The following is a 15,623-nucleotide window of genomic DNA, read 5'->3' as shown; positions in this document are numbered from 1 at the left end:
CTATGAACCCTGGGTAAGGGGGGGGCAGGACCCAGTGTCCCGTCCCCCTCCGCGCGCGCGCCCCCTTGTGACCGCCTCCCGAACTAGCTACGATCCTACGAATCTTCGCATCATTTCAGGAGACGATCACTTGGGTTTAGGTATACTTTATTGACCAGAATGGAAGCAGTAAGCAAGCATCATACAGCATGGCATATTGAGCACCCTACTATAGAGACAGCATAACAGCATGGCATATTGAGCACCCTACTATAGAGACAGCATAATATCTAAGGCCTATATAAGCGCAGCATATTGCAGCCTACCTTAAGTGCTACTATAAGACAGCATAGAATCTATATCCTAAGTGAAGCATTGTTTGGCATGGATTCTGCCTAGGGCCCTTACTCGCTGACCCACGATCCTCATGTTGCCATGAGTATCGAGGGCATATCTTATTACAGCGAGTTCGGGCCCGAGACCCCCCACGGGGGATCCGAGGCAGAACCTGACGGTGGAGCTGGGGTGGTGGCGGGGCAGTGCTATGCAACAAGACTGAGACCCACCATCTGCTTTCCCTATGAACCCTGGGTAAGGGGGGGGCAGGACCCAGTGTCCCGTCCCCCTCCGCGCGCGCGCCCCCTTGTGACCGCCTCCCGAACTAGCTACGATCCTACGAATCTTCGCATCATTTCAGGAGACGATCACTTGGGTTTAGGTATACTTTATTGACCAGAATGGAAGCAGTAAGCAAGCATCATACAGCATGGCATATTGAGCACCCTACTATAGAGACAGCATAACAGCATGGCATATTGAGCACCCTACTATAGAGACAGCATAATATCTAAGGCCTATATAAGCGCAGCATATTGCAGCCTACCTTAAGTGCTACTATAAGACAGCATAGAATCTATATCCTAAGTGAAGCATTGTTTGGCATGGATTCTGCCTAGGGCCCTTACTCGCTGACCCACGATCCTCATGTTGCCATGAGTATCGAGGGCATATCTTATTACAGCGAGTTCGGGCCCGAGACCCCCCAAAACTACAAAACCCCCAAAACCGCCAAAAGCTCAGAATCCCATGCCATCGCTAGCCAACTGCGAGGAAGGCAGCTCTGCTGTGACTCTAGCGATTAAGAATTATCATTACTGCGGGGGCAACTATGAACTGCCTGTCCTATTGCTGTAGAATTAATTACTATTAATACTGCTAAGCGAAATAAGTAAGAATAGTACCGCCTGCATGGCTTACTATACATACTACTAAGCAAAATAATAGTAAAAGAATTAACGCTAGCCGAACGCTATTAATACTGATAAAGCAAATAATAAGTAAGAATATTAGCAGCTGGCAGACCGAACCAACGGTGAGGAAGACGGTTCTGCTGAACTATAATGATATACTGAATCTAACCGAGCCATACTAAACAGCCTAGTGAAAGCGGGAGCAGCACACTGAAAATATATATACAGACAGCAGAACCAAAAGCAGCGATGAGACCTTCAATTCATAATTTCAGCACCAGACAGCTTGATACATCCTACCTAACTGACACCCCAGCAACCACCTAGCTTTGCATGATTGAAATATTAAAGCTTAAAATTTATCGTGGCCCGCAACCTATCAGGGGCGCGAGCCCCGAGTAACGCAACAGAAGCAGCAAAAAAAAACATGCAACCTATCAGGGGCGCGTGCCCCGAGTAACGCAACAGAAGCAGCAAAGAAAACATGCAACCTATCAGGGGCGCGTGCCCCGAGTAACGCAGCAGAAGCAGCAAAGTGAAACCCTATGGAACAACCCTGCTAATAGTGCCTGCAGCACTATTAGCATCAGCAGCAGAAGCGTTAACTGAAGCGCGTCCAACTCCAGCTTGGAACCATCACGCTTCGGTCAGTCCTGTGTTATGTGTGCTTGATAGCTGGGCGTGCAGGATCTTGAGTTAGCTGAGGGCACCAGAAGTGCTGGTGGTGTGGCTGCACCGATCCGGAGAGAATGCAGAGTGAAGAGGGGCGGGCCGCCAATCTAGCAGCTCTCTCCGGGGGTCGTGTGACGAGGACGTCGGGCAGACAGCCCGGTGTTCAGCATGGACATGAAAGGACAGAAGGGAGAGTTAGTTCTGCGACTGACACTGGTGTACCTTCCCTGGTTTAACTGCGAGCTGCAATCTTCAGAGGCCATGTGCTAGTCACATCTTAAGCCTGGCCTTGGTGACCGCATGTGCTTGCTGCAGAAATACAATCTTAGCTTTAGCTGACCATAGCAATGAAACCACGCCTAGGGTCGCTGACTTTTAGGATCACCGAGAAATTTTTCGCAGCCCACAGAGCGCTCTGCTGCAGAGTCTGCTGCTGCACATATAAGAATCTCCACGAGATACCCGTCTTGACCTTTAAAGGCAAGCTATGCAAGCCTAGAGAGCGGCTAAAGCCCAACATTCAGTACAAGTAAGTCGCTGCTATGTAACTATGGTTGCCTATTATTAGCAGCTTAGAGAGCGGCTGAACGCTCACAGAATCGAACAAGCAAATGCGTTGCTATTTACCTGCTAGAGTGTGGCTCCTCAGTGCATCTGGGAAAGCTGCAGCTGGCGAGAGGAATGGAGTTCCCACCGCTGGTGCTGAAACTGCAGCTTCCCATGTTCCCTTGCGACCTGGCGGTGGCGACGATGGTCACAGCCTGACAGCGCCCCCGGAAGATGGGCCGGCACCCCAGGCTTCCAGCACGACGCAGCGCTGGTTCATGCTCATGGTAGCAGCGGTAATAGCATCAACTGATGCTGTAGCGGGTGGGCGGGCAGCCGGACGGGAGGGCGGGCGGGCAGGAGGGCAGGCAGTGCAGGCGGGCGGGCGGGCGGGCGGGCAGGCGGGAGGGCGGGTGGGCAGGCTGGCAGCCCATGGCAGCGGCAGAAGCAGCGGAAGCTGTAGTAGCGACGCCCTCTCCAGTGCCAACCGACTCCTGACTGGTCTCATGGAACTATACAGTAGTGGACGAAACTATAAGAATAAACATGTTAGCAGAAAACACTCAGCCGCTGCAGCGCGACGCTGCAACGATGGCATGCTGTAGCAGCCGCTATGCAGCGGCTCCAACAAGAAGCCGAAAGGACAGACATGATGTCAGCAGCAACATGTAGCAGCCGTGGCCCGAAGCTACAAAGAAAAACGCGATTTAGTGGAACATGTAGCAGCTTTAGCACAAAGCCGCAATGCTAACCTGATGCCGTGGCAGGGGCATGCCGCAGCTCCGGCCTGGAGCTGAAATGACAAATCTGTTAGCAGAAACCTCAGCAGCTGCAGCGCCATGCTGCTATGGCGACCTGCTGCTGTAGCCGCTATGCAGCAGCTCCAGCACGAGCTGAAAGTATAGAAATCATGTTAGCAGTTAGACATGTAGCAGCCGCAGCAAGAAGCTATAAAGTAAAACACGATTAGTGGAACATGTAGCCGCTTTAGCATAAAGCTGCCATGATAACCTGATGACGTAGCCGTGGGCCTGCAGCCACTCCGGCCTGGAGCTGAAATAATAAACAGAATGTTAGCAACCAACAAGTATTAGCTTTAGCATGAGCTGAAAGAAGACATGAAGCAGTATTTTACAAGCATCAGCCTTAGCTGAAATTATTAGCAGTTATGCTAGCACGCCGCCGCAGTTGAGTGGAGCTACCAATAGCTGAACTATAGGAGCCACTAGCACCATGATGTGACCATTCTAGCCTCCAAGATAGCAGCACAACGGATAAGGAGAATCCTGGATAAGAACATGATGTTACAACAGTCATGTAGCAGCCGCAGCACAAGCTATGAATAAAACACACTGTTAGTGGAACATGTAGCCGCTTAGCCTGAAGCTGCCATAATAACATGATGCTGTAGTAGCGGGCCTGCCGCGGCTCCGGCATGGATCTGTAGTGATAAAGTAATGTTAGCAACAGACATGTAGCACTTTAGCCTGAAGCTGAAAAGAAAGCATGGCGTTAGCAGCCTTTATCCTGGAGCTGCAATGGTGAACGTGATAGCAACAGTCCTGTAGCCGCTTTAACATGGTTTGTAACGATAAACAACTCGTCATTTTTCACTAGCAGTAGCCCTAGCTGTAATTATTAGCTCGAGTGCCGCAGCTACGGAAACGCCACGGGGACATACAGTGCGATACGCAGTGACCCAGAACTATACCTTAGATTGAAACAAATACGGCAGCTCGATAGTGGATATTATCCAATGACTTCACCTTCAACGCTGCCACACTCGACGCCGCCCTGATGCCAACAGACACGCGGCAGTTTCTGGCCCGGGCTGCAAACATGTTATGTTAGCGTTTTCACCAAGCGTAGCATCGGCAGCCCTCATCAGCTGCTATGCCAGCAGGCAGCCGCAGCTTGGGCAAAGCTAGCATTAACCGAGACCAGGCAAATCCTCATGAACAGCAAACGAAGCCTGTATGCTAAGCTTGAACAGTGGGCACAAGCGAAGCATAGACATTGATAATACATGCGCATCCCTGCCCTATTGAACTGCGCGTGCACATAAAATAATATAATAACGAAAAAGAATCGTAACGGACCAGGTGACAAGGAGGTTGAATGCTAGAGAGCCACATTACCCATGCGCTCAGTATGCGCAGAACGTGCGCCACCCTTCGCTTCGTGACGCTACCCTCTGCTAGCCTGTATGCTAGGTAGCTGCTGACCACGGACACACGCAACCCCCATGGAATATGCAGCTTGAAGAGTCATTACGGAACATTAGCAAACCTCTTTAGCTACATGAGTTCTGAGTTGCTAGCTCAGAAGCTAGGTGAACGCTGCCGTTTACAGACACCTGCAACCTACAAACTGAACCCTCCTAGCGTGATTCATTACTTGCTACGGGGCCATGTTTTCACGCGGGCCGCCGCTCTGCCTTGACATGGCTAGCACATTGATTTACCAGCTAACAGCATCCTTACCGTAATAGCCGGCTAGCAATAGCCACCAGCTAGCTCCTAGCTGACTGTACATTAAACCTGTTGTTCCGCGCTAGCAGATACGGCCCGCGCCGTTGCAAAGTACTGACATTGTTATCGACAAACCCAACGACTGAGATTACTTTAACTCATGGTAGCCCAGTAAAGGCCCACCAGGGCACGAAATAAGTTAGCATTTAGCCCGTAGCCACAGCCAACTTCTATGATACTGAGTTTACCTTTAGCAACTTTAGCAAGCCTGTAGCACCTTTGAAATAGCCTTAGCAACAAACAACTGAAAGTACAGAATCAGCTAGGCACCAGCAACGATAGCAAGAAATCTGAACCTTGAAACAGCAGTTTAGAATTCAGCGATTACCAGAATAACAATCTCAAACTTCCCATACAACCTGGCCAAGAACACAGCTTCTTAGTTTGGCAGCTAAGAACATGAATTGAGCGATAGAAAAAAGCAGAAACAGCCGGAAATACTCAGCCAAGTTAGGCACCCTCCTTCTTTTCTTCTCTTTTCTTTTACAAAGGCACAATAAAATTAGCTTAGCAACAACAACAACAGCCCAAACGTATTAAAATAGCTTAGCAACTGATTGCAGAAATCAGCTGGGAATCAGCAACATCCGCAGAGATCCACAACTTGTTGAAACAATACTAGAACCCTTCTACAGTCTATGACTAGAACACAGCAGTGTCCACCCGAATCCACAATCCCAGAGACTTTCCATACAACCTGCCTTGATCCCAGCATAGACAGCAGCGAAAAAACACGATCCAAGCAGAAGTCAGCAGCACAACCAACCAGTAGCCCCTTCGAGACAGCCATGCGTAGCAGCAGCAGTGCTATGCAACAAGACTGAGACCCACCATCTGCTTTCCCTATGAACCCTGGGTAAGGGGGGGGCAGGACCCAGTGTCCCGTCCCCCTCCGCGCGCGCGCCCCCTTGTGACCGCCTCCCGAACTAGCTACGATCCTACGAATCTTCGCATCATTTACCAGGACAATGTGGGAAATAATATGTCGTCACTGTCAGACAGAAACCTCTTCCATATTATTATTATTTTTTATTTTGTGTAAATTAGCGCCCTACTTGATCATACTACGTACTACAGCGTCACACAAAAGCGTCAAAAGAAGTGGCGTGTTATGAGCTTGTAGATCTGCTACTTTTGCAGTTTTTGAATTGGAATCCTGAAAAGTAGCGGTTTTGGAGGTTTCCACCTGACAGAGACGATATCGTCGTTATCGGGTGGAAACCTTGTATGTCCAAAACCTTCCTTTTTTGTTATTATTTTTAAAACGGTTTAAAATAGTGAAAATAGCCGATGCAAGGCGTGTGCTTGTAGATTGGCTATTTTAACTACTTTCGTGCAACTCTCTCCCCCCAAAAAACAAACATACAAATTGAAACTTGGAGATACAAGGTTTCTGCCTGACAGTGACGATATGCAGTATTTGATGTGTTTGAAATGAAAATCATAAAAAAAAGAAAATCCCCTTTGTAGTGCTAATTACTGTACTACAACTCATAATCTGTAGATAGATGTATAGGCCTGGCCAGTAAGGTTCCACTGTGATGTTCCCCATATCTATACTATAATTAGAGAGGTCAGTCAGTCAGTAGGTCAGTCAGTAGGTCAGTCAGTCACACAATGCATTATCTATTCACTCGCTTCAGCGACTGATCTCAAATTTAACATGGCATTGGCCATTAGCATTATACACACGGTGACGGAGCCCGAATTTCATTTTTCCCAAATTCAAGCTATTTATTAGCTTTCTTCAATCTACAGCCTGTTGTCAGGGTTACGGTCCGTTCCTCCAGGCCATGGGATCTGTAGCCCCGGGCCCACACACACCTCTCTCACAGTTAGGAATGTTGCAGTCTCTCTCTCTCTCTCTCTCTCTCTCTCTCTCTCTCTCTCTCTCTCTCTCTCTCTCTCCATGCATGGATCACGCATGCAACGGGTGATGTGTGTCTCATCTTCCAACGGGTATGGAAAAATTATGCCTGTGAATTTTGCTCTTAAATTATTTGTATCCATCATAAATATACACTCCTCCATGGGCTGCTCCTTACATTATCATACTCCCACATATACGCAGCATGCAGTTACAGTTACTTTCCCCATAACCCACACTCTAGTCTGCACATATTTTGCAGCACATATCTTCGAACGGGTAAGGTCTAGTAGTAATAATTGCCCATACTATCTGTAATTATGGTCAATATCATCTCATGTAGGTTTGTTATTTCATTCTTCTGATACAACCATTTAAGCCAAGTGAACGTTAAGGTAAACTTAATTTGTGAGAAATGTGTTTTATGTCAGAACATTCGCAGTCAAATTCCAGACCACTTGAACAGGCAAACTGTGTAAACCTTGAGGTAAAACTCCTCAAAAAACATTCTACGGTCAATTACTGTACTATAACTAATATGCATTACTGTACTATAACTACAGTAAACAGTAACACAGTGCAGGACCTCATCTAAAATACTAATTTCTAAAACGAATTAGAACGAGCGGGATAGTGTTGGGCATCTCAATGTCTGTATATGGATTGATTGATTGGTTTCTGTATGGTAGGTTTCTCTTTCTGGTACTTGCTGAATGTTGTGCAGTGACTCATCTGTCTTGTGACAGCTTTTTCTGGGGTTAATCTATGCTGGTAAAGGTCAAGCATAGCTACCATGACTGAAACACATTTAAATGCACAGACGACAAGGTCGCCAACTTGAACACACGTTTGGCATGAGGCACCCATATTCAGGCTCCCACTGGACAGGAACATCTTATGCCACAGTGAAAATGTGGTGGAACTTGTAGATTGGTTATTTTTATCTTGGTGGTCAAGCAGCGAGGTGGCTTGCACGCAGTGTCAATTTAGCTACACTGATTAGTCAGCTGTCATATACAGTAGTCTTGCGACTCGCGAGCCAGACTGTTGCCTTCCACAATTTGGTAAATTTGTCCTAATGTTAATCGTCTTTGCAATAGCTTGCTACTATACAATGGAAATTCAGAAATCAAATGTAAAGAAAATGTAAAATATATTTTCATGAACGGAAATGGCGAACAGATGACCTTTCTCGGCTTTCGGGGGAGGTATAGTCCCAGCCTCTATATAGTATTCGGAGATTGTGAAATAGTAGCTACCGTATAACTGCTAGAGAGAAGATACAGCAACTGACCAATCAATGCAAGCTCATCATCCTCACTGTCCCTTTTTTATCTCTCCCTTCAACCATTGCAAATAAAGGTTGCGTACAGGGGATAATAGATGAATAAAATGGATTTATCACACATACAGGTAGCTTTATTTGCAGGGGTGGAATGCAGTGATAAAAAAAAAGGGACCCAGCAGGGAGGTGATAAGACGCATGGGCCCTGGGGATGATAACTGTTACATTATGATTCTCTCTCTGCTCTCGCATGCTGACAGTATTCTGTACTGTAACTGTACTCATTCCTATGCACACCTTCTCCCTCGCTTCCCCGCTCTGTCTGTCAAAAACCATCGCCCGCTCCCATCCCCGCTTCTCGGCAGTGTGTGTGTGTGTGTGTGTGTGTGTGTGTGTGAGACTGTGTGTGTGTGAGACTGTGTGTGTGTGTGTGTGTGTGTATGTGTGTGTGTGTGTGTGTGTGTGTGTGTGTGTGTGTGTGTGTGTGTGTGTGTGTGTGTGTGTGTGTGTGTGTGTGTGTGTGTGTGTGTGTGTGTGTGTGTGTGCAACAAAGTGAGGGAAAAAAAACAACCCGACATTGCTGCAGTAGACGGCACACAGTGCTTCGGCAGCATTTTGGCAGCCCATAGTGACAGAAAAGGAGCCATGAAAATCTCCTAATTATATACACAACACAGTGAGCCCCCGTCTGCAACAACACCCTGCATACAAGCACATGCACGCACGCACGCGCGCACACACACACACACACACACACACACACACACACACACACACACACACACACAGTCACCACAGGCCACAGTGTGGAGAATGCATTGTTGGGACTGAGACAGGAAACGGGATTAGTCGCTGTAAAACCAGGTTTATAATGTCCGTTACTGATGAAGTGAAAGCAACATCATGTTGGTCTCTCACTGTGTTTATCCCTGCATACACCTGCCTGTCACCTTCTCTCAGCATGGTGCCTAAAGCAGATGTATTAAGGCACGTTTCCACTAGGTTTTTTTTTAGCGCGTTACGGTACGGTTTGGTTCGGCGCGCTGAAACGCACTGATCGGGCCTGGAAGTAGATACCAGGCTGGCCTGGTTATGAGATGAGGAACCGGGCTAGATCGGAGAGTTGAAATTACGTTGGTAATCAGTGATTGGTTGAATTACACGGCGTGGTCGCAGAAGTGTTGTGTTGTTTACCAGCGTCTTATTTTTATTTTTATTTACCAGCGTCGTCGTCGAGCCAAACGTGTTTTTTTTTAAAGTGAAATATCCCTTTAATATCCTATATGGATTAGTACATAACAGTGTACTGTACATAATGTGCAAAATTGCCCTATTTGTATTACCAAGTTAAACTATTTTCCCCTTTTGTGCTTCCATCATATCATTTCATTACAACCGCACTTAAACGGTTCCATAAACATGGTCTTGACGGAATACTCAAACCAAGGTTTTTATGTTCTCCCTTTACAACAAAATGACTGAGAATGAATGAATGCTCATGTCATTTTTTTGGTTGAATTGCTTTTTGAGTTTAGTGAATTGAAAAGGATCTCAACAGAATGTTCTGGCTGAGATGACACTGACGTGCCAGTTATGAATTGAAGCCTTGGCCTTTTGATTGAGCTCTATTCATGATATAATTTGACTCTCTCTCACGCTCCCTCCCTCCTTCCCTCCCTCCCTCCCTCCTCACTTATTCTGTCCCCTTCCTCCCTCCATGCATCTGTCCTACCCTACCGCTCTTCCCGTTCGCTCTTTCCTCCTATCTCCATCATTCTCTCTGCCTTTATGTGCACCATCTCGCACTCATCGTTCACCACGCTCGGTCACCCTTACGGTATAGTTCTCACATAGTTTATTACTTTAAATTCTTCACGATCCTGACCCTACCCTACCCGACCCGACGTTTTCGGGCCGGGTAGGGCCTAAAAAATATTTATTCATACTTTATTTTATTTATTTATTTATTTATTTATTTGTCAGGGACAAAGCACATTGATCAACATGTCAGTTTTTCAACATCAATGTAAATATGCCAGATTTAGCCATGAGCTAATTTCCATCTGTAGTCCCTGGGCAGGCTGTACAAAAGTGAAGGTAGGGCTATTCTTACAAAACATATAGCCCTACCTTCACACATATCTATATCTATACATACAATACGGTACAAAACAATACTGCATGATCTGCATCTATTTACAGTATACTGTAGCTCTTCTTCAGCTTGTCAGTGATCCAACTCCCTCCACCTCCCCGGCCTCCTACTCCTTGAGGCATTTAGTTCTTCACTGTGTCTCTATGTACATTATAATTGTATAGAGCAGTGGTTCTCAAACTTTGAAATTTGAAGGTCTCCCCTTGACTTTGACAGTGTACAAATGAAACCAAATGGACCCTAACGGGTCCATTTGGTTCCATTTGTACGCTGTCAAAGTTACAGACTTGTTAGTCTGTAACTTTGAAACACAGAAACATAACTTAGAGTATCAGTATTCGGTATCGGCAAGTACTCAAATTAAGTACTCGTACTTGTACTTGGGCAGCAAGAAAGTGGTATCGGGACATCCCTAATCTGTGGTATCACAGGAGATCGAATGCAAAGTGAAAATGGAACGGGTCTATCTCGACGAAAGTGTCTGAACCGAGCTCTCCTTGTCTCCCTCTCTCTCTGCCTCTCCTCTCCTCCCTCTCAGGTCTACCCAAGTCCTTCCCCTTGGACAACTCTCTGTTTGACAGCTGGCTGGCGCAGTCGGTCCAGATCACGGCGGACGACATGCTGAGCCAGTGGGCTCTGGGAGGGCAGCACCGAGACAAGAGCGCCAGCCTCCTGTCAGACCAGGTAGGGAAACAGCTTCTCAGAGGTCACCCGCTAAACCCCCGGGTCATTTCACACGTCAGCGGTCAAGCAGAGGCCAACACACCGTGTCTTTTTAACTGCACGTGTAATTGTAGCCTTACGAGGGGTGTCAAAGGGGGTTGGGCACCAATTGAAATAGCCGATTAATATGTATTAATGATCAATGCACAAAGTTGGCTATATCTGAGTTCAATCTCTTTATACTTATAAATAATGCAGATATTTTATATTGTTTAGCTGTTATCTGAATTTTCCCTTAGTTTCTTATTTTGATTAATCAGGCCATGCATCCTTTTCTGGAGGCTGCATGCTAAACATTGTGGACCAGTCCGGTATTGGCGGACTTCAAAATAAAACCTGTGTTGACATGCACTGCAAGTCTAATTTTGAAGCCTGTCTAGTTATCTACAGCAAGTCTTGGTGCTGATGGAATGAGAACGGAAGAAAGTTTTTCTTATCTTCATTTTAAACAATGTGAAAATCTTAAAATGTATTATTTTTCTATTTTATTTTAAGACTTTTTCAATTCCAAAATAGGGACGCCAGGGTTAATGTGATTTAAGAAGAAAATGCATTTGTGAATAACAATCCTGACAGAACAGCCTCAAGGACCCACACACACAAATGTCCACTCGTATCCGTCTTGGAAACACACAATCGAGAACGTGTAAATGCGTGGACATGTGTTTTAGATGTACTATTATTTTGTGCATTTGTGACCAGTGAGACTAATGTGATTCCAATAAACTCTACTCTGTCTGTCTCACACTGCCATGCACGGCCCTCCCCTTCATGTGCGTGCAACTATCTGTCAAACAGAGGAGGTTGCCAAGGAGTGGAGCTGCACTGTGGCTGACCCTCCTTTTGTTCTGCCCAGGGTTCTGGTCCGTTTAGTGTGTTGTTTGGCAGGGGGCTCAGAAACAGAGAGGATAGCACAGTTGAATAGTTAGCCATGAACCGATTCTCCTCTCCTCGCCTCCTTTCTCTTGTTTCAGATATTGTCCAGTGCATTATAAGTGTTGCTATGTTGATCCTATATAGTGTAGTAGAGGGGTCTTCAACGTTTTCAGGCCAAGGACCCCTTAGCTGAGAGAGAGATGAAGCAGGGACCTCCTCCTCTACATATTGTATAAATGTGTGATTTTCATCGATTTCATGGATAGATTCATAGACTTGTTTGACAGCACTGTCATCAGTCTATGTTGGATTAATTTTAGACATTTAACATTTTTTCAGACATTTAACCACTTAAATCGTCAATATTTTGTAAACTTGACCTTTCACTATGTACTTGGTCTGCTCTTTTTTACCTCCAAATACCAAACCTTTTTCCCGAAAATAGCCGATCTACAAGCTACGAGCTTGTTGATCTGCTATTTTGGCTAAAGTTCTCCTCGGAATAGGGATGTGAGTGTTCAAGTTGTTCATTTAAAATAATTTTCCTATCACACAAGGATTTGGCGGCCCCCCTGTAGTAACTCTAAGGACCCCCTAGGGGTCTTGGACCCCCTGTTGAAGACCGCTGGTGTAGTATATACATTATACAAGGTATGGGTATACATGATTATGCCGTATTGCACATTATTTTTATTGTTATGTTCATGTTGCTATTGCTGCCATAGAAAGCCGTCCCTCCTGGACCCACTGACGATATTGGCGGGTTCATCAAGACGGCGAGCCGAGGCCATGCACAAGCTCCGCTTTTTCTTATCTCATTACCGTAGCTTTATTATTGTTATGTTGAAGATGCACATTATTGCGGACCTCACCACACACTTGCATTTAGCTTAGGGTGACCAAATAAAAACCCTTAAATCAATGTGCCATTCATGCTCTTCTGCATTCATGCAAAAGATGATATAGACCTATGTCTATCCAACCGCTGAAAACAACTGTTATAATTTTACTTCTAGTGAAAACCGTGACAATTTCGACTCGACGGCCTTGGAGTCTTGATTGTGTGCTTTCTCCCCCATGCAGCTGCTGCAGGGTGAGGAGAGCCTGCTCAACCTGATGATGGAGAACTCCATGCAGTCGGCGGCCTGGAAGACTCCCCAGCTGGGCCGCAAGCCCAAAGGGAACGGCGGCAAGCCCCGGGGGGCGCGCGGCGGGCACCCTCACCCCACCGGCCTCCCCTCCAGCCTGCCCCAGACGCCTTCCTCCGCCGTGGCCGCCTCCGCCGGCAGCAGCCCCTCCACGGCCCAGAGCCCCTGGGGCGGCGCGGGGGGCGCCGAGGAGGAGTACAACAAGCCCAGCCACGCGGCGGCTCGGAGAGCCGAGAGGGCCAGGGAGAGGGCCTCCTACAAGGCCTCGCACCTCCATCACCTCCACCACCACCACACACAGAGGGACCCCCCGCCGCAGCCGCCCATCTCCAAAATGGACTCCTGTCACATCTCGGAGGACCACTGCCCCTGGGACAGCGTCCACGTGAGCCCCTCCTCCCCGCCACTGCCTTCCGGTCCCGGGGCGGGCGGCGCGCACCGCGGCGGAGGATCGCTGCGGCTGCGTCTCTCCCGCCAGGGGAGGTCCAGAGGGAGGGGCGGGGCCGGCCGAGGGACCCGGGGCCTCAGGGCGGAGTCGACGGAGCCCTCCTCCGACAGGGACTCTTCGAGCCTGGCGGGGAAGGGGAAGGGGGCGGCGTCCCTGTCGGACGCCGCCGCAGAGACTGACGGGTACTTCTCGGACGGCGAGCAGAGCGACTCCAGCGTGCGCCCGGGCAGGCGCAAGCTCCGCCTGCCGCCGCTGCACGCCGGGAGCGAGGACCTGCTCAGGAGGAGCGTGCTGGCTTTGTAAAACTAAACAAAAACTGAGGACATGCACACAAACACACTGCATAGGCATACACACACACACACACACACACATGCGCATGTGCGCGTCTACCAGGACACACACATACACACCTGCATACTGTTTTACCCTAAGCAGAGTCACAACCTTGCATCCCACTGGCAAAGCGTCTGTCAATACAGTATGCTGTTTAGAATCAATGGCAGTCCTTCTCTTCGCTAGATTAGTGGTTCTCAAACCTTTTAATTTCAAGGACCGCCATAACCGCCATAAGGGTTACCCTCTCTGAGTTACAGACCTGTAACTCCTGTAAGGATCCATTTGGTTCCCAATTATCAATCATTTACCTGGGGACCCCCTGGAACACCCTCAAGGAACCCTGAGGGTCCCCCGACCCCATTTTGAGAGCATACGTACCAGTGGAAAAACAATCTCTTGCCCTTATGTGCTTTGTTTTTTTTCTGAGACAGGGTTTGAATGTAGCTGTTAGTCTGTCAAATAGCTGCTGCACCAGACCATAGTTTGTGGTTGGCTAGACACAACATGCTGTACGTTTCAACATATCGTCGTTGTCGGGTGGAAACCTTGTATGTCCAAAACCGTTCGTTTTGCATTTACCATTTAAAAAAAGATTCAAACTAGTGAAAACAGCCGATCTACAAGCACACAACGCCTCGCACTGCGAGGCGTTGTGTGCTTGTAGATCTGCTGTTTTCACTACTTTTGTGCGACGGCCTTGTATGATGAAGCTTTACTTTCGCGAAAAAACATACAAATTTGAAACTTGGAGATTCGAGGTTTCTGCCCGACATTGACGATATACAGTAGGAAGCAGAGTTTACCTTTACTCTTTCTTTTTTGGTTAGTTATCCCTCTGCCTTCTTCGTGAAGTATCCATTTCCGGTGTCTGGTGTTGACTGTGCATCTGGAATTGAGGAGAAATAATTCTGGGCATTATATTGTTCAAGCTGGTTTCAGGGTCTTTTCCCGGGTCCCCATCCCTGAAGAGAGCTTTTCAGTTTTTTTTCTCAAATGTACAAGAAGTGTCACAGACAGCAAATCATAATGGGCCTTGAAAAGCACAAACGACTAATGGGAACTGTAATATCGTTGCTGTCGGGCAGAAACCTCTTATCTCCATAGTTTTTCAATTGTTTGTAAATGAATGTCCTACTTGATCATACTACAGCACCACACAAAAGCATCAAAAGTAGCGGATCTGCAAGCTCAATGTGTTCTGAGCATTGTCGGTCTGCTGCTTTGGCTATCTTTTAATTTGAATCCTGAAAAAGTAGCGGTTTTGGACATATAAGGTTTCCACCCCGAAAGAGACAATATCAATCCTTGTGCATAAAACACTGTACTTAGCTTAATCTCCTTCTGGTTCAATTCACTTTGAATGCGCCCTATTCAAAAAACTGAAAATGCAAGTTGAATTTTAAAGCCAAATTATGAACGTTAACAGCATAATTGACTTCTTCAAAGAGTGTGTGTTAGGGGAGAGTATAGCGTTGTTCCGATACGCATTACTCCGACTTTGCGTTCGTGCGACTCTCTCATAGCCACGTGGTCACAGTAATGAGACGTCGGACTGATGTGTTCCTCCCGCGTGTTAGAAGCTTGTGGCTTTGATATGCGTTTCTTGAAATTGGAAGAAAACCCACTTGATGAACCGACTGAAGTGAATTGACACCAACCTCCAGCGTTCTTTCTGAATGTTACATGTCGTCGTTGTCGGGTGGAAACCTTGTATGTCCAAAACCGTTTTTTTTGTATTTATCATTTTTAAAATGATTTAAACTAGTGAAAACAGCTCATCTACATGCTTGTAGATTTGATGTTT

General features: G+C 47.0%; 1 protein-coding gene across 1 annotated transcript in view; it reads left to right on the top strand.

Annotated features, from left to right (window-relative positions):
- Positions 1-13,783, top strand: part of jade2 (jade family PHD finger 2) — a gene marked incomplete at its 3' end in the record, with an annotated part of 304,044 nt that extends 290,261 nt beyond the window's left edge. Inside the window, 2 exon segments of the mRNA XM_080749428.1 lie at positions 10,824-10,969; positions 12,968-13,783. Coding sequence (XP_080605554.1) covers positions 10,824-10,969; positions 12,968-13,783 — 962 coding nt within the window.
- Between the last annotated feature and the right edge of the window lie 1,840 nt (positions 13,784-15,623).

This window comes from Nannobrachium achirus (assembly GCF_963921795.1).
Source record: "Nannobrachium achirus genome assembly, chromosome: 19".
NCBI classification, from domain to species: Eukaryota; Metazoa; Chordata; class Actinopteri; order Myctophiformes; family Myctophidae; genus Nannobrachium; species Nannobrachium achirus.
Note: the sequence above shows the minus strand (reverse complement) of the source record. Positions and strands in the feature narration are given on the sequence as shown.